We start from the raw sequence: 27,851 nt of genomic DNA on the forward strand, positions 1-27,851 counted from the left end.
ACACCCAAGAGCCCAACAGGCGGCCGAAAAACCGAAGAGGTAAAACGAACCAGCAGAGGCAGACCCCGAGGAGCCTGTGGAAGGTGGCCCCAGGGCAGTACTTACAGGGCACCTAGGGAAGGCAGCCCTAGGCGCATGCAGCCCGAGTACTGAAGATAACTCCTGGCTCTCGCACCCACAAAAACAAACACCACACGCAAAGCACAGTGCTGTAGTGACACTGAAGCCAGAGCACACGACCTTTGCCTATAGCATCAGCCTCAAGAACTGAGGTGTGGGTAGCTGTCATGGGGGGTCTGGGGCTCCCCCTTCCCCCTCCCGGGGTGGGGGGAAGCTGTGCCGACAGCGGCGCGGCGACGTGTGCCGTCACACTAGTTTGCGTGTTTTCTGTTGGGGAGTTCTATCCACTAGTTCGGCTTTTGGTAGCAATTTTAACCAGAATAGGGGTTTGTTTTGGAATGCTTACCTTTCTGGATGCTTGACCCGGTCGATGGCAGACATAGAATGCTTCCTACCACACGGGGGTTTCTATAGGCCATTGCTCCCCTTGCCTCTCTGAGGGGGCCCGGTTCTGGCCTTGGTCCCCGGTAGGCCTAAGAACTCCATACACATGACTGATGCCAAAGTCTGACATTAGCATATCAGCCTGGGAAAGCTCCGGGGAGCCGACGGAGCTCCCCCCAGAAATAATTGTATAAATCATCATATGATGATAACCACATTACTCTGTAAATCAACGTATGCTGATAATTGCTGTCTAAGGGTTATAACACTTGAACATTGTACAGTATATGATTTAAAATAACTTATTTTAAAAGCTTACCCCACATAAAATTATAAATTTACATTGTGAACTTGTACTGAACTAGAGGAAAACAAATACTAATCTTACCAGGCTGTTCCAGTTCACAAGCAGCAAGGAGATCAGCGATGGTGAGTTCATTCCCAGCAATAAATGGCCGCTTTTTAAGCCACACATTCTCAAACTGATCAAGAACAACTTCCATTCGATCCTGGAATTCTGCTACTTTTTTGGTATTAACTTCCATACCTAACAGCTTTGGTCGTAGAAACTGGAAGTAATCGGTTAGAGCATTATTCTTTTGCATACTGAACAATGAAGATCATTCTTATATAACAAAACAACTTCTAACCCCCAAAAAGTCAGTGTTGAATGTAATGAAATGCCATTTTCTGGGCGAGTCCCAGAGACTTCCTGAAGCTATCCAAAGTGACATTTGCCCTATTAGTTTGGTGTCATCAGTCAAGGGAGTTCTAGTTCCTACCGGAGACCACAAGCCAGAACCTGGTTCCCTCAGAGAGGTGCAGGGAGCAATGGCCATTATGAACACTACATTTAGAGTATGTCATGTCTGCCATCAACCGAGAGGGCACCCAGAAAGATATGCGAACCTATACAAACCCCAACTGGTAAAAATTGCAACCTATGTCTGAACAGAACCAAGTAACTCCCCCAAAAGAAAACAAAAAACAAACAAATCGTCATCCAACTAGCGCACCGGCTTGTTAGTGCCCCCACCTCCCCCGAAAGGGGGGAAGGGGAGCTGCCTAATGATGATGAAATGATGAAAATTGTCAATCGGACGTAGAGAGGGAGGGAAGGAGGGAGGGTGTTGGAAATAACCAACACATTATTCTCACTTAACTCCTAATATTAATATTTACTAATAACACTAACACATAGAATTAGCAACGTTAACGTTTCCATAGTAAGGCATAATTTAGCCAGAAAATTCCCAGCCATCATGACGCCAAACGCCGATTACAGGCTTAAACATGAAATCTCCCACACATAGTGACACCCCTAGGGTCAACACTTGCAGCAGAGGAGCTCCAGCATATTTCAACAATCCTAAGTATTGTAGTACAGGTTGAGGGTAGTGAGTGGTGTCCCAGAGAACATAAAGGTATAGTGCTCTTGAAAAATAGGTGAGATAACAGGAAAGTGCTAAGGGAAGTGAAAAATCGGATGAGAAAAAGTTGCCCTAGTGTTTACAGTGCAGAGAAGAACATTCAAGATGGCCACTGGCAAGGGGAAAAACAAAACAGAGCTTGATTTTGAGGGATTCAATGAAGAAAGCATTGATATTAGCAGTCTACATAACAAGTTGGTAAATTTAGATACTATAGTGAACTCTCATGTAGAAATAATTAGTAAATTGAAAGAAAGTAATGACCATTTAAATAGCAAAGTTTTATGTCTTGAGGGTTTAGTGAAAGACTTGCGCAAGGATAAGAATCAATTGGAAACAAATTGCAAAGCCATGGAAGAAGAAAATAAACTCTTAAAAATAGCTTTGGAAGAAGTTAAAGTAAATTTAAACATAAATGACTACAATAGGTTAGGTAAGGAAATTCAACAGGAGAAACAGCTTTTGTCGGCACAGATGGAGGAAGTTACACAGGGAATAGAACAGTGCAAGAAAGATATGCAACTCACTTATGCACAAGTGGCCAAGGAGAAGGAAAAAATAGAAGAAGCAGTAAAGGAAGTCAAACACTGCAGCAACCAAGATAAAACAAACATTAGGCTAGAAGTGAGGAAAGAATTGGCATCTAACCCGAAGTTGGTGCAAAACACAGTTGATCGGAGTAAGTCCCTGATCATTTTTGGCTGCAAAGAAAAGGAGATAACATCTAGGTCAGAAAGAGCTGTAGAAGAAGCTAAAGTAGTAGATAAAATTGTTGGCCTCGTGGAAGGTCTTACAACCATAGAGAATGTGTGCGACTACAGGAGAATAGGCAGGTACGTAAAAGGGAAAGATCGACCTTTGAGGATCACCCTAAACGGTGCCAAACAGATGGAAGAAGTACTAAGGAATGCTAGAAAATTGCAAAGTGATGAGGATGGGAAAGGGTGGTCTTTAAGACGAGATCTTTCAAAAGAAGATAGAGAGAAGCTGAAACTGAACCTCGCTGAGGCAAAACGTTTAAATGAGAGCAGGAATGAAGAAGAAATAAATTCTTTTTTCTACAAAGTGATAGGGGTAGGCAGGCCAGTAAAGTGGTACATAAAGGCAAACCAACAAAATCAATAGAGAGGGGGGGAGTGAAGAATAAGGAGAGGGGGAACAAGTTCCTGAAGATTGCATACACCAACATAGATGGAGTGAGATCAAGATACTGGAGTTAAGTGATGTAATACAGCTGCAGACACCAGACATTGTTGCACTCACGGAAACAAAACTTGAAGATGTACTTTTAAATGAGGTCATATTCCCAAGGGGCTACTCAATTTGGAGACGGGACAGAAAAATTAGGAAAGGCGGTGGCGTTGCTGTGCTGGTAAAAGAACACCTAAAGGTGAACGAAATAATGACTGACAATCCACAAGAAGTTGACATAATAGCACTAGAGATCTGCCATGAGGATGATAAACTAATGATAATAAATGCATATAGTCCACCGCCAAGCAGCACATGGTCAAAGGAGGAGCTAGATAGTAAACGTGAAGGTCTTATAACAATAATGAGAGAGATTATAGCGAGAGCGGATAACGATAGATCACGACTGTTGATAGTCGGTGACTTCAACTTGAAATCCATAGACTGGGAAGCATATGAAGCTAAAACAGAAGATTTTTGAACCTGTAAATTTGTAGACCTCATCCTGGAAACATTCTTGTATCAACATGTTAAACAAGCTACGAGGATGAGGGAAGGGGACGTTCCCTCCATGCTAGATTTGATATTTACCAGGAAGGAGGAAGAGATATTTGACATTCAGTACCTTCCTCCCTTGGGTAAAAGTGACCATGTCTTTTTGGGAATAAAGTATGCAATGCGTTATAAGCTGGAAGAAAATAAGGAGGTTGAAGCAGTTGAAAAACCAGACTTCAGGAGAGGACATTATGGTGACCTTAGAAATTTTTTTAGTGAGTATAATTGGACAGACTTGATGCTAGGCAAGGAAGTGAATGAGATGTGTGTCAAGTTTTGTGAAATATATGATAAAGGCACAAAAAAATATAGACCAAAACAGAGATGCAGAACTAGGAAACAGGATTGGTTCAATAGAAATTGCGAGAGGGCTAGAGACCAAAAGACACAAAAATGGAATCGATACAGGAAGAGGCCGAACCCCCAAACATACCAGCGATACAAAGATGCGAGAAACAACTACACGGCAGTGAGGAGAGAGGCAGAAAGAAATTTTGAAAAAGGGATTGCAGACAAATGTAAAACAGAACCAGGTCTATTCTATAAATTCATAAACAACAAATTGCAGGTAAAGGATAATATTCAGAGGTTGAAAATGGGAAATAGATTCACGGAAGATGAAAAGGAAATGTGTGAAACACTAAACGAAAAGTTCCAAAGTGTGTTTGTACAAAATAAAATCTTCAGAGAACCAGACACAATAAGAATTCCAGAGAACAACATAGAGCGGATAGAGGTGTCTAGAGACGAAGTGGAAAAAATGCTCAAGGAGCTCGGTAAGAACAAAGCAGCTGGCCCAGATGGCGTTTCACCATGGGTTCTGAGAGAATGTGCATCTGAGCTCAGCATTCCACTTCACCTGATCTTTCAGGCATCCCTGTGTACAGGAATCGTAGCAGACGTGTGGAAACAGGCTAACATAGTTCCAATCTACAAAAGTGGCAGCAGGGAAGACCCCCTCAATTATAGACCTGTATCATTGACAAGTGTAATAGTGAAAGTATTGGAAAAACTAATCAAAACTAAATGGGTTGAACACCTAGAGAGAAATGATATAATATCAGACAGACAGTATGGTTTTCGATCTGGAAGATCCTGTGTATCGAATTTACTCAGTTTCTATGATCGAGCCACAGAGATATTACAGGAAAGAGATGGTTGGGTTGACTGCATCTATCTGGACCTAAAAAAGGCTTTCGACAGAGTTCCACATAAGAGGTTGTTCTGGAAATTGGAAAATATTGGAGGGGTGACAGGTAAGCTTCTATCATGGATGAAAAATTTTCTGACTGATAGAAAAATGAGGGCAGTAATCAGAGGCAATATATCGGAATGGAGAAATGTCACAAGTGGAGTACCACAGGGTTCAGTTCTTGCACCAGTGATGTTTATTGTGTACATAAATGATCTACCAGTTGGTATACAGAATTATATGAACATGTTTGCTGATGATGCTAAGATAATAGGAAGGATAAGAAATTTAGATGATTGTCATGCCCTTCAAGAAGACCTGGACAAAATAAGTAGATGGAGCACCACTTGGCAAATGGAATTTAATGTTAATAAATGTCATGTTATGGAATGTGGAATAGGAGAACATAGACCCCACACAACCTATATATTATGTGAGAAATCTTTAAAGAATTCTGATAAAGAAAGAGATCTAGGGGTGGTTCTAGATAGAAAACAATCACCTGAGGACCACATAAAGAATATTGTGCAAGGAGCCTATGCTATGCTTTCTAACTTCAGAATTGCATTTAAATACATGGATGGCGATATACTAAAGAAATTGTTCATGACTTTTGTTAGGCCAAAGCTAGAATATGCAGCTGTTGTGTGGTGCCCATATCTTAAGAAGCACATCAACAAACTGGAAAAGGTGCAAAGACATGCTACTAAGTGGCTCCCAGAACTGAAGGGTAAGAGCTACGAGGAGAGGTTAGAAGCATTAAACATGCCAAAACTAGAAGACAGAAGAAAAAGAGGTGATATGATCACTACATACAAAATAGTAACAGGAATTGATAAAATCGATAGGGAAGATTTCCTGAGACCTGGCACTTCAAGAACAAGAGGTCATAGATTTAAACTAGCTAAACACAGATGCCGAAGAAATATAAGAAAATTCACCTTCGCAAATAGAGTGGTAGACGGTTGGAACAAGTTAAGTGAGAAGGTGGTGGAGGCCAAGACCGTCAGTAGTTTCAAAGCGTTATATGACAAAGAGTGCTGGGAAGACGGGACACCACAAGCGTAGCTCTCATCCTGTAACTACACTTAGGTAATTACACTTAGGTAATTACATGTTGGAGAAATATAGAGTTCAGTACATTACTCTTTCTTTCTAAAATTATTGTTCTTTATGAAGGAAATTACCATTTTGCATGCTTTTTTGCATGCTAATGTGTACTGAGCTTGGGTATTTAACCAAATTAATTATTCCAGTAAAATATTACTGTATCGTAAAGTAAAAACACGTCAACCCTTCTCGTTCAATTTGTGTAATGTTAATTACATCAACTGCATTACGAGAAAGGGTATTGTTATCCAATATTTATTGGTGATTATAGTTTAGATAGTACTCCTTCTGATTCCCAAATAATTAATAATAAACCGAAATGGTTTACGTCCGGGATCGCTATGAGCGTCTCTGCACATGCGGGACTGAGCGTGGTGGGAGGAAGGAGGCGGGACTCAAGCATAAGGTGTCGCGGGGTGCACACGTGCCTCCACGGATGGCAGCCATTTAATACCGTGTCAACAATTATAGTCACGGCCCATAATCACACATACACAGCAGTGAATGTCAGGGACTGGCAGACGTGATATCGGCAGGCCTTAGTGTTCTCACACCCTCACGTTAAGTATACTTTTCTGGTTTGATGCATCATTCAAGATTGTGTATTTGTGGGTAGTCTGTTGTTATGTTACGAGAAGATCAATAATACCATGTTAGTTGATTCTCCTTGTTTATTCCAATCTCAATGAATATTGGAATAATTCATAGCCTAATCAAATGCTACTCAAATTTCCCTGATTGCAGCGTGTAGACGAGGATGTACCAAGTTTTTCTTCCTTCACCTACGATGTTCACCACTGGTGTTTCTTCCTTATTGGGACCTTGTGATCATGAGGACGAGTAATGAAATGGACTTAATGAAGTCGTCTTACAGCTAAGACAAATATTGTTTCCTAGAAATTTTGAATAAGGCTACCTTGAGGCTACCTTGAGGTGCTTCCGGGGCTTAGTGTCCCCGCGGCCCGTTCGTCGACCAGGCCTCCTGGTTGCTGGACTGATCAACCAGGCTGTTAGACGCGGTTGCTCGCAGCCTGACGTATGAGTCACAGCCTGGTTGATCACGTATCCTTTGGAGGTGCTTATCCAGTTCTCTCTTGAACACTGAGGGGTTTGCCAGTTATGCCCCTTATGTGTAGTTAGGCTATTATCAATTTCTATATACATTTATGTAGGATGGTCAAGAGGAATAATATAAAGCGATAATTTACTGCTCAGTACTCAATGAGTCTGCATTTATTATTTCTTAGGATTTAATAATCTTTCAATATATTGATTATTAAATTATTAGTACCAAAATAGAGTAAATGTGACCTTTCTACCACTTACTGACATCTGGACAAGAGAGCCAGGGCATCAGTAGATGAGAGTGGTCAGCCATATTGTTAGACCAGAGCCGCAGGAACAGAATAGTGCCAATAATACTCCCTTGGACGAAATGTTATGGAGACTAAATTAGTGCTTCCATCATCAACACGCGGTCATCATCTAACCCTTAACCCTCAAACTGCGAGGGGTCCAAATAGCTTCAACACCCACAGGCGCAACAAAAAAAAAAAACAGCGTTGAATGTAATGAAACGCCATTTTTCTGGGTGAGACCCAGAGGCTCCCCGGAGCTTTACCGGCTGATATGCTAATGTCAGACTTTGGCATCAGTCATGTGTATGGAGTTCTAGGGCCTACCGGGGACCACGAGCCAGAACCTGGCCCCCTCAGAGAGGCAAGGGGAGCAATGGCCTATAGAAACCCCCGTGTGGTTGGAAGCATTCTATGTCTGCCATCGACCGGGTCAAGCATCCAGAAAGGTAAGCATTCCAAAACAAACCCCTATTCTGGTGAAAATTGCTACCTAAAGCCGAACTAGTGGATAGAACTCTTCAACAGAAAACAAGGAAACTAGTATGACGTCATACGTCACCGCGCCGCTGTCTGCGCAGCTCCCCCCTCCCCGGGAGGGGGAAGGGGGAGCCCCAGACCTCCCATGCCGGCTATCCACTCATCAGTTCTGAGGCTGGATGTCAAAACACGCGAAAAACGCCGACCGGAGGGAGAGAGGGTTGCCGAGGAGCCTCCGGGTCTCACCCAGAAAATGGCGTTTCATTACATTCAACGCTGGTTTCCTGGGGGGAGCCCCGTCGGCTCCCCGGAGCTAACTACCCACAGAGGAAGGTCAAAGGGACAGAACCGGGAGGCGGACACCACGCACCCCCCAAGGAGGCGAGACAACCGGCAGCAAACGCCAACCCAAGGTGCCACAGCCCCGAAAATCCCGGGAACAACACGAGAACCACGAGCAGCAAGGCCCCTGCGCGAACACCAAAAATCCATGCCCGAAAGACCGCAAGGCCACGTCGCCCAGACGGCAGCGAGAGCAGCGAAGCCACGAACGCCACAGGCATGAGGGAAGAACACAGGCAGCTTAGCTGCAAGAACACGGCTGACCACCCGGGACACTATCACCCGCGAACCGGGAAGAACAGAACCGGATCAACGCAAAACGCACTCCGGACCCAAACGCCGTGGCACGCAAACAACTGCAGAGGGCCGCCACTGAACACAAAAACGACACACTCCCGGCCCGACCAACAAAGCACCAACAAACCCTGGACCTCTCCAGAATGAAGCAGCCCCACCCCGCGCCAGAAAAGATGGGAGACTGCTGCCACCAAACAACCAAAACGCTAAAACCGAAGGAGCAAGAAAACTCAGCGACTCGACCCCCAGAGGAAAAGGCCCAAAGGAAAGAGCCGACGAAAAAACACACCGGAACCGAAGGGGCACTACCAACCGAGGAGAAGACAGAGCACGCTGACCAGAGACCAGGATGGTGCAAGCGGCGCACGAACAGGCCGGAGGTGAAACGACACACAAGACAGCTGACTAACGGTGCAGAAGCAACACCAAGACTGAAAGCAAGCTGAAGCGGCTCCGCCCGTGCCGCACGAAAAGAGGCGACAGTATGTGGCAAGACGACGGCCCCCAACCCCCACCAGAAAACCAAGCCGAGAGTAAACCAAGCTAACAAGAGTAACCACCTAAGAAGGGACAGGAAAAGGAAGGACCGCCAAAATACCCCATACTGCCGCCAAGAGAAGCACGCAGGTGGGACACCTACCACGAAGCCATCCGACCACCAACCGGAGGCGAGACCGCGAGGCAGAACAGAAGCAGCCCCGACAAGGCCCCTCCGAGCCCAGGAAAAAGGCGGAGCCGCGGGAAGATCTCGGGCGCGACCACCGAAACCCAGGCGGCACAAGGAGATGGAATGTCTGCCGAACAGAAATACTCCCCAAAGCATGCAAGCCCTCCAGGAGTTTAGAAACGACGGGTCCGACGCGAGACATCGCAAGACCCCCCCAAAAAAAAAAAACGGCAGGGCAAGCTAGGAAACCAAAGAAGGCGGAAGGGTCGCCGCCAGAACAGGACCCGAACCAAGGGGTACGAACAACTGCAATAGACCGAGACAAAGAAGCACATCACAGGACACAGGCTGACCAACGCCTAAGAACACACACAGAACATCCCTGCTGCAGAGGAGGCAGGAAGAAAGAGCAGAAGCACAAAAACCCCAGGAGAACAACCAGGGGTGGACAATCAGGCAGGGACAGAAAAACCCCACGCAATCCCCAGGCACAAAACGGCAGCAAAGTGCCACTCCACAACCGGACACAGGAACAAGGACACGCCACCGTGAAACACAGTACCAATGCACACGTGCAGCAGCAGCAACAGGCACCACAGCAACATGCAACATGTAAATAGCAACTCCCTTCTGCAAAGGCAGAGAACGGAGCAGGCAGACTCCAGACAGGGCCAACGGAGACACAACAAAACCCTGCAGGCCCAGAAACCTGCACCAGGCGACCGACGGCGGAGAAACCCCGCTCGATACCTGCTGGATGAGGTACTGAGAGCTCTTTTACACCTGAAGCCTGGCCCAAGGCCAGGCTAGACCGGCCAGAGGGTGGCCCACCAGGCAGCTGCTAGGAGCAGTCCACCGGCCCACATACCCCCACAACCAGGACGGGCCGGAACTGCCACACGAAAACAGGCTAGTGTGCCCTGGAAGTCCACGGACGAACCAGCAAGAAGGCTTATGCTTGCAAGTAGGTCGTGTAACAAGCACAGACCTCTGATGGCAATACAGTGTTCCCCAAATGTGCCAATAGCACCACTGCACTCCACTGGTACTATCCCGCAAGTTCTACCAGACAGGCGGGACCCAAGAGCCAGAGCTCAAATCCTGCAAGCACAGCCAGGAGCCTTACCAGGTGAGTACAGAACCAACCCTACAACCCCCACACCTCACAACATTAAAAAAAAGAGGGTCCCCTGAATGACTCCAGCATGGGTTGGACATGCACATGAGGGGGACAGGAAGGGTTGAAAAAGGGACAGTCACTGATATGCGAACGGTCTCAGTCGTACAAAAAATACCTAAATAAAGACAGGTATATAAACAACACCGCATCCAAAAAGGGGTGGGAGGAAACATCCACCCACAGGACGGAACCAACCGACTCAAAGGCCAAGGAACCGAGCCCGGGGAGAGGCCGATGCCCAACAGCACGTACGGCGAGTGGGGAAGAAAAACCCCACTCCGCGTAACCACAAGCCCCGCCTAGAGGGGGATAAAAACCCCCACGGGGTCAAACGGGGCCAAGGCCCCCCAAATCAGCCCCTTCCCAGCCCCGGGAACCTACACGACAGGCCCCGGGGCCGAGCCGTTCCCCCAAAGCCCCGGCCGTACCAAAAAACCGGGGCAGCCGTGAAAACACTAAAGAAGGGAGCCCACTGGCAGACTCGTACAACACGGCTGGAGGAACAGGCTCAAATGCCCCCGTCACTACCCCGGAAGGGGAATTCCACGAGACTGCCCGAGTCTCAACACCATCAAAAACCCCGCCCCGAACCTACAGACGGTAAGGAACCGGATGCAGGCAGGAAGGGTGATCCAGGGGAAAGACAAGGGGGCGTGGATGGAACCGAAGCAACCAACACCCCCAAGTCCCAAAACGAACGACAACGGGGCAGCCCCGGGGCTCCCGGGGAGGAAACCACGAGAATGTTGCTACCACCAAGGCTCAAGTGCAACGCCCCTGCTGCCCGCACCCGCTTTGTTAGCACAACTGGGTAACCGAGCCACAACGAGCAACCAAACTCGCAGGACTCCAGGTCGAAGGTGTCACCAACCCCACAGGCAGCAGACGGAGGCAAAACAGAGAGTCACCCAGAGACAAAGGGTGAGAGCAACCCTCAAACTCGCTGGAAGCGAGGGGGGGACTCTGGGGTCACATCCATCGGACCCGCGCGCCCCCAGGGGTTTCCCAGGGTCCCGAGCGTTTACTATAAGAGGACTCGCGCTCAGGTAATCCCAGGCAGGGTACTGCTAATCGGCACCCAAAGCTACCAAACAACTTTCTAAGAGCTGAACCCCCGGGACGTGTACACTCACGGGGACCTAGCAGGGGTACCACCAGAAAATACTCAGAACACAAGGGACACAAGGGGCAAGAACGAAGGCAGACCCCCCCACCAGGTAGATAAACAAAAAGAAAAAGAAAACCCCGCAAGAGGACAGCGTACCCAAGCGGAACAGAGCCGGCCGCTATGATTGGTAAAGACAAGCTGCACAGTACCCTGCGCCCCACCAGTGCAAAAACTGCCCTTTACTCCAAGGCGAACAAGGGAGACAGAACACCCGAGCACACAAAGAGCGGCTGAAAACCAAGCAGTAAACGGCCAAGCAGGGGCAGGACCCAAGGAACTTGTGGAAGGTGGCCCCAAGCCCCAAGGGCAGTACTTACAGGGCACCTAGGGAAGGGAACCCTAGGCGCATGCAGCCCGAGTACTGAAGAATCACTCCCGGCTCACGCACCACCTAGAAAACAGACACCACACTCTAGGTACAGTGCTGAAACAACCACTGGAGCCGGAGCACATAACCGTTGCCCATAGCATCAGCCGAAGAACTGATGGGTTGATAGCCGGCGTGGGAGGTCTGGGGCTCCCCCTTCCCCCTCCCGGGGAGGGGGGAGCTGCGCAGACAGCGGCGCGGTGACGTATGACGTCATACTAGTTTCCTTGTTTTCTGTTGAAGAGTTCTATCCACTAGTTCGGCTTTAGGTAGCAATTTTCACCAGAATAGGGGTTTGTTTTAGAATGCTTACCTTTCTGGAGGCTTGACCCGGTCGATGGCAGACATAGAATGCTTCCAACCACACGGGGGTTTCTATAGGCCATTGCTCCCCTTGCCTCTCTGAGGGGGCCAGGTTCTGGCTCGTGGTCCCCAGTAGGCCCTAGAACTCCATACACATGACTGATGCCAAAGTCTGACATTAGCATATCAGCCGGTAAAGCTCCGGGGAGCCAACGGGGCTCCCCCCAGAAATAGTAGTTAGTAAACAGTTGATTGACAGTTCAGAGGCGGGCCGAAAGAGCAAAGCTCAACCCCCACAAGCACAACTAGGCGAATACAACTAGGTGAATACTTCTCCTCCTCCCCCCTCCTCACCATCTTCCATATGCCAACAGCAGTCATCAGCAATGGTAAGTAATAACTTGAACATAGTTTTGTAGTGTAGATTTTGATGAATTAGGTATAATATTTAGTTTCAAGTGAGGTTTTTGGGTAGTCAGGAATGGATTAATTAATTTCCCATTATTTCTTATGGGGAAATTAGCTTCGGGTTACCAGTTTTCAGGTTATGAGCTGTCTCCAGGAACCAATTAAACTCTTAAACCGAGGTACCCCTGTATGTGAAAGGTGTAGGTCAATATGTGTTGAAGTTAAAAAAAAAAAACTAAAAAAAAAAAATATAGGGATAATTATAATAATAATAATAATTTAGGGGATATATTTAGGGTACACTTTATATAATTAAAAATGCCCTAGTCTGGTCCCTAATCATCAAAACAACCTAAAGAAACAAGGAAAACAGAGTTTGAAATCAGCCCAAAAAAACTCAAAGTTCCAAGTTCTGAGAGTTGTGACTGATTTATTTGTTGACCAATTTAATTTTGTCTTCACATACTTAGGGATGGGTATGCATTCTCCAGGATGTAAAGGTTATAACAAATTCAAATAATAAACAAAGGAGGAAAAAAACTAAAAACCTAAAAAAAACAAATTTCCTCTAAATTTTATTTTGGACATTGTTGAGAGTAACTGATAATAACATTGGGCACTGTATTTATATGATATATAACAAAATAGAGCATAATAACATAATTACTCATTATTATGTATTACTCCCAAATGATATAAAGGCACCAGCTGTATATCCACTTTGTGGACACTTCTTACTACTATTCTTCTTCTTTGTGCATCGGATAGGTGCTTGCATCTATTATTGCATTATCAATCAGTTCCAGTTAATAGCAGCTGTTCTCCTTATCAACAAAACTTCCTATTTTTTTAAATATTCATCTAAAATCAATTTCTGAAAATATTTTGATGAAACTTAAACGATGCTGAAGCCAATAAGTTGGAGATTTGTTTAACATTTTTAAATAATTTTTACCTAATTTGAATATTTGTTTAATTATATCCCCCCCCCCTTATCCTGAGCAGTTTAACCCTTGTGTGGCGCCAGGCTATTTAGCATTTGTCACCCACAGGCGCATACAAAAAAAAAAAAAAAAAAAAAATCTTCTAAACCTGTTAATTTGTGTTCTCTGATCACGGGAAAAATAATAACAAAATCATAAGTGGCATATATTGCCTGCTATAGGGTGGGGAAATCTGGCAAAAAACAGGCGCTGACTCAGCGTGCGTCCCAGACGGTCTGTTGCTCACCAGCTGTCAGGCAGGAGTTGCCACAAAGAGATAATTACCTAATTATTTCAATGTCTCTGATTGATTTTAAGTATTTTTTTGCTGTAATATTATTCAATAGTGTGTAGTGTGATATATTTATATAATAAAATGAGTGAATCATCGCTGTACTAAAAAAATATGGTGTGCATATTGTTGGTTCAATTATTATGTTCATCAAGCAGTGAACATAATAACTTTGTCAGTTATTACACTATATACACAGGTTATATATAAGTATCTGCATGTTTTGTTCACCATAACGAACCACTAAGTTGCTATTACGAGTCAAAAAGCAACGAGGAGTGACCGCCACACACCAGCCAGCCACTCGCTGCCACTCCCTCAACACCTCACTCGCCCACATTCTCCTCCCACCATACTGCTTTTGCTTTTATTCACAATATACAGACGTTATATATAAGTATCTACATTCGTGTTCACCATAACGAACCACTAAGTTGGTATGCTGAGTGGCAGTGACAGTGGCAGCCCGCCACTGGCTGCTACTTCCTCCCTTCCTCACCTCACCTGACTCGCCCACATTCTCCTCCCACAATACTGTTTATGCTTTTATTCACTATATACAGACGTTATATGTAAGTATCTACATGTTTTGTTCACTACAACTGTACAACTAAGTTGATATAGTTAGTTCAGCCACTGCAGTCTCCGTGGTGTAGTGGTAAGACACTCGCCTGGCGTTCCGCGAGCGCTATGTTATGGGTTCGTATCCTGGCCGGGGAGGATTTACTGGGCGCAATTCCTTAACTGTAGCCTCTGTTTAACGCAACAGTAAAATGTGTACTTGGATGAAAAAACGATTCTTCGCGGCAGGGGATCGTATTCCAGGGACCTGCCCGAAACGCTACGTGTACTAGTGGCTCTACAAGAATGTAACAACTCTTGTATATATCTCAAAAAAAAAAAAAAATAAATAAAAAAATAAGAGACATCGCTATACACAGTCACCTGGCGGCTGCCTCCCTCACACATTCAAGGTCAGACGCACTAAAATTTTACCCCAACAATACTGTTTGTGGTGTTATTACCCTATATACAGATGTTATATATAAGTATCTACATATTCTGTTCACCATAACAGTTCAATTAAGCTGGTATAATGCCCAAAGAGCATAGTGGCCACCCCTACCAACATGACAAATCATGCAGATGTTGCCACACCCATCACCAAAATGGCTTCTCCCCCACACTCCTTTTGCTGTTATTACACTGTATATACACGTTATATATAGGTATCTACATTCGTGTTCACCATAACGAACCACTAAGTTGGCATGCTCAGTGGCAGTGGCAGCCTGCCATTGGCTGCTACTCCCTCCCTCTCTCACCTCACCTGACTCGCCACCATCTCCTCCCACCATACTGTTTTTGCTTTTATATACAGATGTTATATATAAGTATCTGCATGTTTTGTTTACCATAGCGAACAACTAAGCTGGTATGGTAAGTCCAGACAGTAAAAGGTGGTCACACAGAGTCAGCAGACAATGCTACCTCCCTCCCCACCAAGATTACTCCTCCCACTACAGCACTAATTATCACAACAATCCTGCTATTATCAGAATCCTGGTCATTTTTATCACAGTCAGGGGTCTTCTGTAATAATATCATCGCTAAATAATACCATGCAAATGTATATTATGGCATTTTTAGGTAATGCTGTGGTCACAAGCTGAACAGCAGGGCTGTGAGCTCATGCTGCGTGCATCAGGCTTGGTAGCTTCCTTAATACTGAGGCCCCTCAACCCCGGGAATTTGGGCCACAAATTTTTTTTTAAATGGAGTCTGTTTACAAGAGACCTGATGAAGGTGTGGTGAACCCCGTGTATCCGCGGGTCGTTTAAATCTTGCGTAGTACTCCAATACATCATATGATGTGGAGCGCAAGTTACTGCAAGTCACTGAACACATCATATGATGTGAAGCGCAGTTAAAGGGTTAAGGGTTAAACTGCTAAAGGCTTTTTGGCCTGCAACACTGTCAGGTGCAAAAAAAAAAAAAAATATTTTGTCTTATTAAAGTGTTCATTTGTGTTCCCTAATCACGGGAAAAAATAAAAATAAAAATTGTAGGTGACATATTTTGGCCTCAATAGAGCGGCAAAGTCTGACAAAAAACCAGCGTTTAATGTAATGAAACGCCATTTTCTGGGTGAGACCCAGAGGATCCCCGAAGCTATCCAAGGCCGATACTGCTAATGTCAGACTCTGGCATCAGTCATGTGTATGGAGTTCTTAGGCCTACGAGGACCATGAGCCAGAACCTGGCCCCCATCAGAGAGGCACAAGGAGCAATGGCCTATAGAAACCCCCCGCCCCCTGTGGTTGGAAACATTCTATGTCTGCCATTGACCGGGTCAGGCACCCAGAAAGGTAAGCATCCCAAAACAAACCCTTATTCTGGTTAAGAAATTGCTGCCGAGAGCCGAACTAGTGGACAGAACTCCCCAAATAAAAACAAGCTAACGAGCATGACGTCACCATGTTGCCGTCTGCGCAGCTCCCCCCCCCCCTGGAAGGGGAAAAAGGGAGCCCCAGACCCCTCATGCCGGCTACCCAAGACCCCCTTTTCTGAGGCTGGATATCAAAACAAGCGAAAAAAAAACGACCGGGAGGGAGGGAGGGTTGCCGGGGAGCCTCCAGGTCTCACCCAGAAAATGGCATATCATTACATTCAACGCTGGTTTTCTGGGGGGAGCCCCTATTGCTCCCCGGAGCTACCTCACCAAAGACTACCAAGAAAACCAAGGGGACTTACCCGGGAGGCGGTCAGTGCTCCACTCCTCAACGCGAAGACGAGACAACAGGCTGCATCCGCCGACCTAAAGCAACACAGGCCCGACTGGTCCAGGAACGTTCACCAGGTAGCATGCAGCCAGGACCCTGTTCGACCGCCAAAATTCCCGTGCCCGAATGTCAGCCCAAGACATATTGCCGAAGATGGCAGGAAGAGCAGCAAACTTACAAACGTCAAACTATGGGCACGGTCTATGGGCACGAGGATAGACCGCAGGCTGGCTGGATTTAATAACCCTGTGGACGACCTGAGAGACCCGAACCCATGAACAGGGAAGAAGGGAAACTGGATCAACCCAAAGCGCGTCCCCGGACACAGAAGTCGTGGAGCGCAGATAACAGAGGAGGGTCGCAACCGGACACAACACATGGTGAACCCCCGGCCTGACAAACCAAGCATCCACAACCCAAGGACCCCTCAGGAAAGCAGCAGTCTCATTCTTCGCCAGAAAAGAGGGAGACGGCTACAAACGAACAAACCGAAGACCACGACCAAAGGAGCAAAAACCTCTGCGCCGGAGAAGAGCATGAAGCTCCGCCATGCGACCCCCAGAGGCTAATGCCAACAAAAAAAAAGAGCCTTAGCAAAACAATCTTGAACCGAAGAGGCCACAACAAACTGAGGAGAAGAAAGATAGAAGAGCACTCTGTCCAAGGACCAAGACGGCTCAGGCGGCACATGAGCAGGCTGGAGGTGAAACAATGCCCGAGACAGCTTGCGAAATGGCGCACAAGTAACATCAATACCGAAAGCAAGCTGCAGCGGATCCGCCAGCGCTGCACAATACGAGGTGACAGTATTAGGCACCAGATGATGGTCCTGAAACAACCAAGAGAGAAAGGACAACACCACCCGAACCAAAAGTGAGGAACAACGACGAAGGGTCAAAAAGAACAGGAAGGACCGCTAGGAAACTTCATACTGCCGCCGAGAGGAAACTCGCAGGTGAGAAACCAACAAGGAAGCCACCTGCTCACCATAAAGATGGTGATAAACACGAGTCAAAAACACCAAACGCGAAGACTCATGGAGAAGAGCGAACCAGTCACGTACCGGACCGGCCCGATCTCCTGAAAGAGGCGGAGCCACGGAAAAACCTCCGGGTTTGGACACCGGGCAAGCAGCGCCTGAAACCACAGCTGGGCCGGCCACCACAGTGCCGAGAGGACCACTCGACCCTGGTAAGTCTCCAAGTGAGCCATGACCTGGAGCAGCAGCTAAATGGGGGGAAAGAGGTACAGGAACCCCCACCTCGACCAGTCCTGCCGAAAAGCGTCGATCCCGATGGCCTCGCAGTTTGGGAAGGGCGCATGTAAACCGGAAGACGCCTCGACCATGTCGACACGAAGAGGTCCACCTCCTGGGGCCCGAACGTCCGGCAGAGCCAACTGACGGAGTCGGCATTGACCGTTCATTCCGTGGACAGGGGAACGAACCTGGCCAGGCCGTCTGCCAGGACGTTAGACACCCTACAGATGTGAACCGCCAGGAGAGCCAAACCCTGAGAACTCAGCAGACGGGTCACCCGAAGCGACCAACCCCAAAGAGTCAAGGATCGCATCGAACCCCCTCGGTTCAGGCAATGAACCACCGGGGAGCAGTCCGAATGGAGCTGGATCGTCGATCCGCGGGAGACTCGAACCCTCCGAAGCGCAAACCACACCTCCGCGAACTCCCGCACTGTGCTGTGGACACGACGGAAGAATGGATCCCACCGCCCCTGGCCGGCCTGGTGAGCACTGGTCACACAACCTCAGCCGAGAGAGGCCGCGTCCGTGAACACATTGAGCGAGGGCTCGGGCAGGCGCCAAAGCACTGAACCCCGAAAAACCCGAAGAGGAAGCTGGCGATTCAGCAGCCGATGCAAAGCCCCCGGGGGATCGAACCCAGCGATCGCGAGAGAGGCGAAAGGGACGTCGCCGAAGGAACCAGAACAGCTGACGAAGCCAAACCCGCCCGGCGGGTAGACCAACATCGCGAAGTTCAGGCTCCTGCACAAACCCTCGAGCAACCGCCGGGTGACCCGGGAGCCCCCAGAAACAGACACAGGTGAGACCGCAGCCGAAGGAGAGATTCCGGAGGAAGAGACAAGGAAGAGGTCTGAGAGTCCCACACAAGACCCAACCAGGACCGATCCTGGGAGGGCACCAGATGGGACTTCCGCCAATTCACCAGGAACCTGAACCCGGCGAGCTGGGAAAGCACCAAATCCCTGGCGAGCAGACACGCGGGCCGACTGGGAGCCCAAACCAGCCAGTCGTCGAGGTAAGCCAACATCCGAACACCTAACAGACGCAGATGGGCCACTACGACCCAGGTAAGGCATGTGAACACACGAGGTGCCAGGTTCAACCCGAAAGAGAGATAACGAAAATGGTAGCACTGACGCCCCACAACAAAACCGAGCCAGTCCCGGAACCCCACATGAATAGGGACGTGCCAATACACGTCCTTGAGGTCCAGGGACACCATCCAAGCGCCCTGGCTCCAACAGAAGCCGGACCTGGGACAGTGTGGTCATCCGAAATGAGGGGCAAGAAACCCAAGGGTTCAGACGGGACAAGTCCAGAATGAACCTCAGGTTCGCACAGTCCTGTTTCAGAACTGGAAATAGGTGGGAAACCCACCTCAGGGATGGAGTCATTTTGACCACACTCAAGCGTACCCACTCCAAGATAACCCGACAGTGCGGGAGAGGAAGCCTGCCCTGTCAGTCCCGAACCCCCCATAGGAGGAGGAGCCACCCAACGCCACTGCAGGACGTGAGAAATGATCCGAAAAGCCCACAAATCGCGAGACCAGGCGTGAGCGAACAGAGTCAGCCTCCCCCCCATCGCCCCGTCAATGGGGCAAACCACAAAAGGGCTGCTGCCCCTTACGAGAACCCAACCTGCGCGCAGAGCAAACACTGCACCGACCAGGCACAGGTGGGACTGCAGGCGGCACTGGCACCGAACCCGACACCTGTGGCCCGCCCCGATGAACGGAACCGCGAGCCCTGGTACGACACCGCCGAGAAGGAACCCCCCGGTTCCCCCGGAGCACCAACAACTCAGACACAGGACGGCAAGAGGAAGAAGCCGCCTGAATATAACGCTCAACCACAGTAGCCTCAAAAAGCAGAGGACAAAAAGGAGAAGACAACCTAAGAACCAGGGCCCAAGCGGATTCCAAAGAGGAAGCAAGGACCGCCTGACAACACGCAAAATGCGCAGTGAAAAACCGCAGCAACGCCTCCCGCAGAATCAGCACAAAAAGCTTCAACATGGCAGACGACGCCCGAGCAGCCGAGACTAAGGCGTCGGACCCAGGAATGGCTCCAAGTGCCTCAACATCCTCCGTAAGCCAATCCGAAGATAGCTCTAGGAGAGAAAAGAAACGCAGGACCAAAGCCAAAAAGCCACGAGCGCGCATTTCCTCCGTCACAAGAGCAGCCGACAGGAAAGGAACATGCACATGGAGCTGCACCGCACCAACATCCCGCAGAAGGGCAGGAGCAAAAAGACACAAATTAAGGTGCTCAAAATCGCCCCCAGGTAAACCTGGACCACCGTCAACGCCTCACACCACTCAAACGTGCGGGTTCGACAGAACGAGTCCCAAGCATCTAGCGAAAACAAGGGGCAGTCTGCAAGCCAGGATGACCCTGGAACCTCATAATGCACCCAGTAAGGACATGACGATCCAAACCTGAATGAAGAAGGATCCATTATGGAGGCATACTCAGGGTCACGCAGGAGGTAAGCCGCAAATGCCGACCGCATCTCTGGCAGAGAGATGCGGGTAGCCGAAAACCTCCTGAAAGATGGAACCGAAGAATCTGTCGGAACCCGACACTCTTTAATATTATTACATGCAATTTGCAGATAATATTGCTGCTGTGTTGTATACACAAGTTACCCATAGAAAATGTAGCTTGTAGTGGAATTTTCCATCAAAAGAAAATGGGATATCATTGCCACATAGTACGATAAATTCACCAGCTATTCTGTTGGGAATTATTCTTAAATACATTAGTCTTTGGACTTTTTACATCATAAAAACATCTCATTTGAATTAACTTAATTATCAGTACCAAAATAGAGTAAATGTGACCCTTCTATCACTTACTGACATCTGGACAAAGTAGGCCAGTAGCGTCAGGGAGTAGGGAGTGGTCAGCCATTGTTTGTTAAGACCAGAGGCGCAGAGGAGCAAATTCAGCTCCAATAATATCTCTTGGACGAAGTGTTACGGAGATCAAAGTGTTCTACCATCATCAACATGCTGAACATAAACAAGGGAAGTGTCCTACCGAAACCCGTTTATTGAATCATTTCTGGCCAGTTAATGTTAGGTAGATAAGGGCGAACCGGTTAGGATGCAAACAGCCTCTTAATAAAAGGTAATAAAGCCTTGGTCCTTATTATTTAATATACAGTGTTTTCTCTGATATAGCTGTCATATATTAGGATTCCGGCTTTATAGCTAGTGCCCTCTGACAGGACAAGAAGAGGAAGCAAGGCTTGATACAACAAGTTACTTGGGTGATGGAAGCTAGCCTCATACGAGGATAATTTGGTGTCTACATCCTAGTTATACCTGGTGAACTAAGCCTGCTGTACAATAAGATAAGGCACCTCAATTTATTTACTAATATATGTAGTTAATACTGTAGTTTGATTGGCTGCATATATATAAATTTAATATAAACCCCCCGTAATGTGTAAGGATCGATTTGTGAGATTATTGCAAAAATACAGTCCACTTAACATCATACCAATCGCTGTCGAAATATATAAATTAACGTAAATATAAATTCTATATAAATTCATATAAATTAAATAAATATAAATCTCACAGGTCGCTTCCCACAGAATCCACAGGGACACGGAACCAAACCCGGGGAGGAGCAGGACCCAAGTCCAAATCGTACGCAGAGGGGGGAAAGGAAAACCCCACTCCTTGCAACAGTAAGCCCCGCTCAGGACAGAAAATCCAGGCGGGGTCCAATGGAGCCCAAGGCCCCCAAGTCAGCTCCTCCCCAACCCCAGGAGCCTCTACACCAGGCCCCGGGGCCAAGCCTTCCTCCAAAGCCCCGGCCTTACAAGAAAAAGCCGGGGCAGCCGAAAGAGCCAGAAGAGAAGGGGCCCACTGGTCAGACCCTGGAGCATCGGCCGGAGGAACAGACTCAAATGCCTCCGTAGCCACCCCGGACGGGGCAACCCCCGAAACTGCCCGAATCTCAGAAACCTCCAAACCCCACCCCGACCCCGAAGCCACTCAGACTATTAGAAGCTGGAAGCACGGGTTCAGAATGAACCACCGAGGGGGAAGAACAAGGGGGCACGGACGGAACCAAGGCCGAAGCGACCAACACCCCCAAGTCCGGGTCCCTATACACAAAGCGAGGCAGCCTCGGGGCGTCCGGGGAAGCAACAACCAGAGCGCGTTGCAACACCCTAAACCTACCATGCAACGCACGAGCTGCCTGCACCCGAAGTAAATCATCAGCAGACTGGGTGAATTGAGTCACGAACAAGCAACACAGCTCGCAGGACTCAGGGCCGAATGTGTCACCGACCCAACAGGCAGCATGACGGAGGCAAAAGCAATGAGAGTCACCCTGAGACAAGGGGACAGAGCAACTCTCAAACTCGCACACAGCGAGAGGGGACGCAAGGGTCTCCTCCATCAGACCCAAGAGCCCCCGCAGGGTTTCCCAGGGCCCCTAGACTGGGTCTGCTAAGGGTTATCCCAGGCAGGGCACTGCTAACCGGCGCCCTAAACTACCAAGCAAACTGCTAAAAGCTGAACCCATGGGACGTGTTCACTCACAAGGGCGAAGCAGGGGGTACCACCACACAAATGACCCTAATATAAGGGGAAGGGAAAAACCACAAGGCAGAACCCCCCCCCCCCCCAACAGGCAAAAACAAAAAGAAAAGAAAAACCACACAAGTGGACAACGTCCAGAGGGAACAGATCCGGCCGCTGTTATAGGTGAAAACTAGCTACGTAGTGCCTGTGCCCCACCAGTGCTATAACTACCACTTACCCCAAAGAAAACAAGGGAGGAAAACCCTTGCTCCCCGTGCCTATTAGGGGGCCAGATTCTGGCTCGTGGTCCCCGGTAGGCTAGAACTCCACCCACATTGACTGACGCAAAATAGTTAGGATATCCATATCAGTCATGGATAGCTCCAGGGAGCTGTAGGGGCTCCCCCCAGAAACTCCCACGGTGCATGCGCAGAACGCATGAGACCCGAACTGCACAACCCGCCCGGCGGGGAGGGCACCAACTAGGAGTATGTAAGGAATATTATCAATGCCGAGACAAAGCATGGAGAGAAGATATAGTTACAAAAGAAAGATAGTACCGAAAACCAAGAAGCAGGACAGAAGAGGACCAACGAGTCCTAGAAAGGACTGGAGGTAAACCTCACCGGAAGTTCCAATAATAAGGGAAGTATTGAAGACCTTCCCGAACTTTCGAGATTCTACAGAAGCAAGCACAAAATCACGAAGGCTCAAAGGTACAGTCGCACCAGAGACCAAAGATCATGCATGACCCCAATACAAGGGGAACATGACGGAGAATTCATGTCCCAGAGAAAAAGGGTGAGAAAACGAAGAGAACCCACCGGCAGGACGGAACTGACAAAGGGACAAGCAACTGAACCCGGGGAGGGGTCAACGCCCAACAAACTCGTATGTAGAAAGGGAAAAGGAAAACCCCACTCCGCATAACCGCAAGTGCCGCTCAGAGGGTAGATAAACCCCGGTGGGGTCCAACGGGGCCCAAGGCCCCCAAGGCAGCCTCACCTAGCCCCCGGGAACCTCCTTGGCAGGACCCCAGGGCTGAGCCGGGGCAGCCGGCTAAATACTAAGGAAGGGAGCACATTGGCAGACCCATACGTCACGGTTGGAGGAACAGGTTCGAATGCCTCCATCACTACCCCGGAAGAGGAAATCCCCGAGACCACCCGAGTCTCAAGACCATCGAAACCCCGCCCCAACCGCAAAACCAACAGATGGTGCGGATCCGGATGTAAGGAGGAACGGGGGAGGCAGGGGAGATGGGACCATACTAAACCATAACAGAGGAAAGACAAGGGGGCGCAGACGGAAACCGAAGCGACCAACATCCCCAAGCCCAGGTCACAACAACCAAAACGTGGCTGCCTCTGGCGGGAGCAAACAACCTAGAGCGTTGCAACCACCTGAACCCAACGTGCAGCGCTTGTGCTGCCTTCACCTGCATAGTCAGCATAGGACTGGGTAACTGTGTCACAAACAAGCAACAAAACTCGCAGGACCCTGGGTTGAAGGTGCCACCAACCCAACAGGCAGCAGACGGAGGCAAAAACAGTGAGAGTCATCCTGAGACAAGGGGACAGAGCAACCCTCGAACTCGCACAAAGCAGGGGGGACTCAGGGGGTCACATCCATCGGACCCGCATGCCCACGGGGGATTCCCAGGGTCCTGAGATGCAACTCACGCTCATGGAAGCCCAGGCAGGGTACTGCTAACCGGTGCCCAAGTTTACCACACAATTTTCTAAGAACTGAACCCCCAGGACATGTACACTCGCGGGGACCAAGCAGGGGAAACCACCAGAATAGAGAAGAGTACTCAATACACAGGGGTCAATAACCAAGGCAGACCCCACCCCCACCAGGCAATGAAAAAGAAAAAGAAAACCCCACAAGAGGACAGCGCACCCAGGAGGAACAGAGCCGGCCGCTATGATTGGTGAAAACAAGCTGCGCAGCACCCTGCACCCCTTACCAATGCAAACTGCATCCTACCCTAAGGCAAACAAGGGAGTCAGAACACCCTAGTACACAAAGGACGGCCGAAATCCGAGCAGTAAATAGCCAAGCAGAGACAGAACCCAAGGAATTTGTGTAAGGTAGCCCCAAGCCCCAAGGGCAGTACTTATCGGGCACCTAGGGAAGGGAACCCTAGGCGCATACCGCCTGAGTACTTGAAGAATTACTCCTGGCTCGCACACCCCCTATCTTATCTTGAGGTTATCTTGAGATGATTTCGGGGCTTTTTAGTGTCCCCGCGGCCCGGTCCTCGACCAGGCCTCCACCCCCAGGAAGCAGCCCGTGACAGCTGACTAACTCCCAGGTACCTATTTACTGCTAGGTAACAGGGGCATTCAGGGTGAAAGAAACTTTGCCCATTTGTTTCTGCCTCGTGCGGGAATCGAACCCGCGCCACAGAATTACGAGTCCTGCGCGCTATCCACCAGGCTACGAGGCCCCACCAAAATTTTCCTATAAGACAGCCACCACACCACAAGACATAAAACTGAGACCAAGTCTGGAGCCAGATCATACTACCTCTGCCTAGAGCATCAGCCTCAGAACTGGGGTCTGGGGCTCCCCCTTTCCCCTCCCTGGGAGGGGGGGAGCTGCACAGACAGCGGCGTGGCGACTTGGTGACGTCATGCTCGTTAGCTCATTTTTGTTTGGGGAGTTCTGTCCACTAGTTCGGCTTTCAGTAGCAATTTCTTAACCAGAATAGGGGTTTGTTTTGGGATGCTTACCTTTCTGGGTGCTTGATCCAGTTGATGGCATAGAATGCTTCCAACTACATGGGGGTTTCTATTCTATAGGCCATTGCTCATCATGCCTTTCTGAGGGGGCCAGGTTCTGGCTCATGGTCCCCAGTAGACCTAAGAACTCCATACACATGACTGATGCCGAAGTCTGACATTAGCAACATCATCCTGGATAGCTCCGGGGAACTGATGGGGCTCCCCCCAGAAAAAGGCATTGACAGAGCAGGCGCCAGACGACATCTGCTCCGCCCCAGCTGTCAAGCAGGGAGTTGCCACAAAGATATTATTACCTAATTATTTCAATGTCTCTGATAGATTTTTTCTTAATTTTTTTGCAGTAATATTATTCAATAGTGTGTAGTGTGATATATTTATATAATTAAATGTGTGAACCATTGCTATACTCAAAATTATGATGTGCATATTAGATTCAATTTTTATTATGTTCATAAAACAATAAACAAATAGTTTTTTGCAGTAATATTATTCAATAATGTGTAGTGTGATATTTATATAATAAAATGTGTGAACCATCGCTACAAAGTACTCAAAATTATGGTGTGCATATTAGTGATTCAATTATTATGTTCATAAAACACTAAACAAATAGTTTTGTTGTTATTACACTATATACACAGGTTATATATATGTATCCGCAAGTTTTGGTCACCATAACAAACCATATGTTGATATGGTGAGTCAATAATGTTCACTCCTTTCCAATAACGTTTGTCAGCTTTCAGCCTCTGATTCTGCTATTGAGTTCAATAGGTTCTTCTCTTCCATTGGGTCATCCCTTGCAAATGATATTCCATCTTCCTGTACTGATGTTAACCCTTAAAGTGCGCATCACTTCATATGAAGTGTAAATCGTTTTACCAGTCAACTGCGCTTCACTTCATATGAAGTGTATGGGTACCGCGCACGATTTGAATGGCCCGCGGTGTAGCTGGGGGTCCCATACGCTGCCCAGGGGCTCTAGTAAACAGCGGCCATTTTGAAAAAAAATCCAGCTCACGCTCCGATGGCATGGGAGGCCTCAGTTTAGCGAGAGTCACCATGGCGAGCGCACGGTCAAACGCCTCACGAGCACGCATCACTCAGTCCCTCACCCCAGAGCAAATAGCCCACGAATTATTCTCTGAAGGTGAAGAAAGTGTGTTTGACGATTCAGACAACGATGAGGATTATACACAGTTGTCGGGAGATAGTAGCAGCAGCAGTGAAAGTGAGAATGACCGCCATGCCATGGCGAGGCCTATACGCTCTCCCATGCCTCCTCGCCCATTTTCTACCCCAATTCTACCACGACCTCACAGTTCCTGTGGATATTTTCTGTTTGAGGGTGACGAGTCAGAGGGAGGTGACTCCTTTTCTGGGTTTAGTGACTCAGATCAAAGTTTTATTGAGCCTGTGGCTGGTACCAGTGGTGTAACTGGGCGAGAAATTGTCGCGTCAGCAGCATCTCGCCCAGCCAAGCGCCACCGCATGGCACCACATGAGGGACCAAGACCCTCGTGTTCACGTGCACCCACCTCACGTGCACGTAGCCGCCGTGCTTCTCGCAGACGGTATTCAGCTCCTGGTCGCCGGTATGCATCGCTTCCTCGCCGTCTTTCCTCTGCATCTCGCAGGACGCCTGGTGTACTTGAGTGGAGTGATGGTGACGACTTTATTCCTAATATTCCTCACTTTGACGATAAAGATGTAGGGATTACAAACCTTTTCCCTAATCAAGGTGAGGACATGGCTGAGATGGAATATTTTACAGCATTCTATGATGAACCACTCATGGAATACATTGTACACCAAACGAACCTGCATGCTGCTTACCTGATTGAGAGGGAAATCACAGAATTTTCACGACTGCAGCGTTGGAAAAATACCACAGTGGCGGAAATGTATGTGTTTTTGGCACTCTGTTTGTTGATGAAGCACTGTCACAAACATGCAATAAATGACTATTGGAGCAAGGACAAGACAATACCAACACCTTTATTCGGGAAATATATGTCACGAGACAGGTTTCAGATACTCCTCAGGTGTCTACATTTTGGAAGTGTTCAGGACCGAACACCTGATGATAGACTGTGGCGAGTGAGGCACTACATGAACGATGTTATTGGAAAATTCAGAGATTTTTACGTACCAGCACAGAAGCTGGTGGTTGATGAATCTCTCATACTTTTCAAGGGACGTGTTCCATTCAAACAGTACATTCCCTCAAAACGAAACCGATTTGGCCTGAAATTTTTTGTTCTTTGTGATTGTGAGACAGGATACGTGTTACACATGATTCTGTACTCGGCTAGTGATGTAGACATTCCCGGTAACGACGAACATGGATTCTCGGGGAGTGTAGTGAAGACCATCATGGCTCCGTGGATGAACAAGGGACACATTTTATACACAGATAATTACTATACAAGTCCCTTGCTAGCTCGGTTCTTGCTAGAAAATAGAACCGGATTGGTTGGTACAGTAAAGCCACAACGAAGGGAAATGCCTGTGTTTGACAACGACATTGCAGTTGGTGAGTGTCAGAGAAGGAAAAGTGATAACATTCTGTCAGTTCGGTGGAAAGACAAAAGAGAGGTGAACTTGTTGACAACAATTCATGATGGAACAATGGTGAACAGTGGGAAAGTGAGCCATAAAACAAACGCACCACTATATAAG

General features: G+C 48.1%; 1 protein-coding gene across 1 annotated transcript in view; it reads right to left on the reverse strand.

Moving 5' to 3' along the window:
* The window catches only part of LOC123774995 (glutathione S-transferase theta-1), a 142,412-nt gene that overhangs the window by 45,999 nt on the left and 68,562 nt on the right, over positions 1–27,851 (reverse strand). The window contains exon 4 of the mRNA XM_045769696.2: positions 893–1,073. Coding sequence (XP_045625652.1) covers positions 893–1,073 — 181 coding nt within the window. The remainder of the gene's footprint in view (positions 1–892; positions 1,074–27,851) is intronic.

This window comes from Procambarus clarkii, chromosome 92 (genome assembly GCF_040958095.1).
Source record: "Procambarus clarkii isolate CNS0578487 chromosome 92, FALCON_Pclarkii_2.0, whole genome shotgun sequence".
Taxonomy (NCBI): Eukaryota; Metazoa; Arthropoda; class Malacostraca; order Decapoda; family Cambaridae; genus Procambarus; species Procambarus clarkii.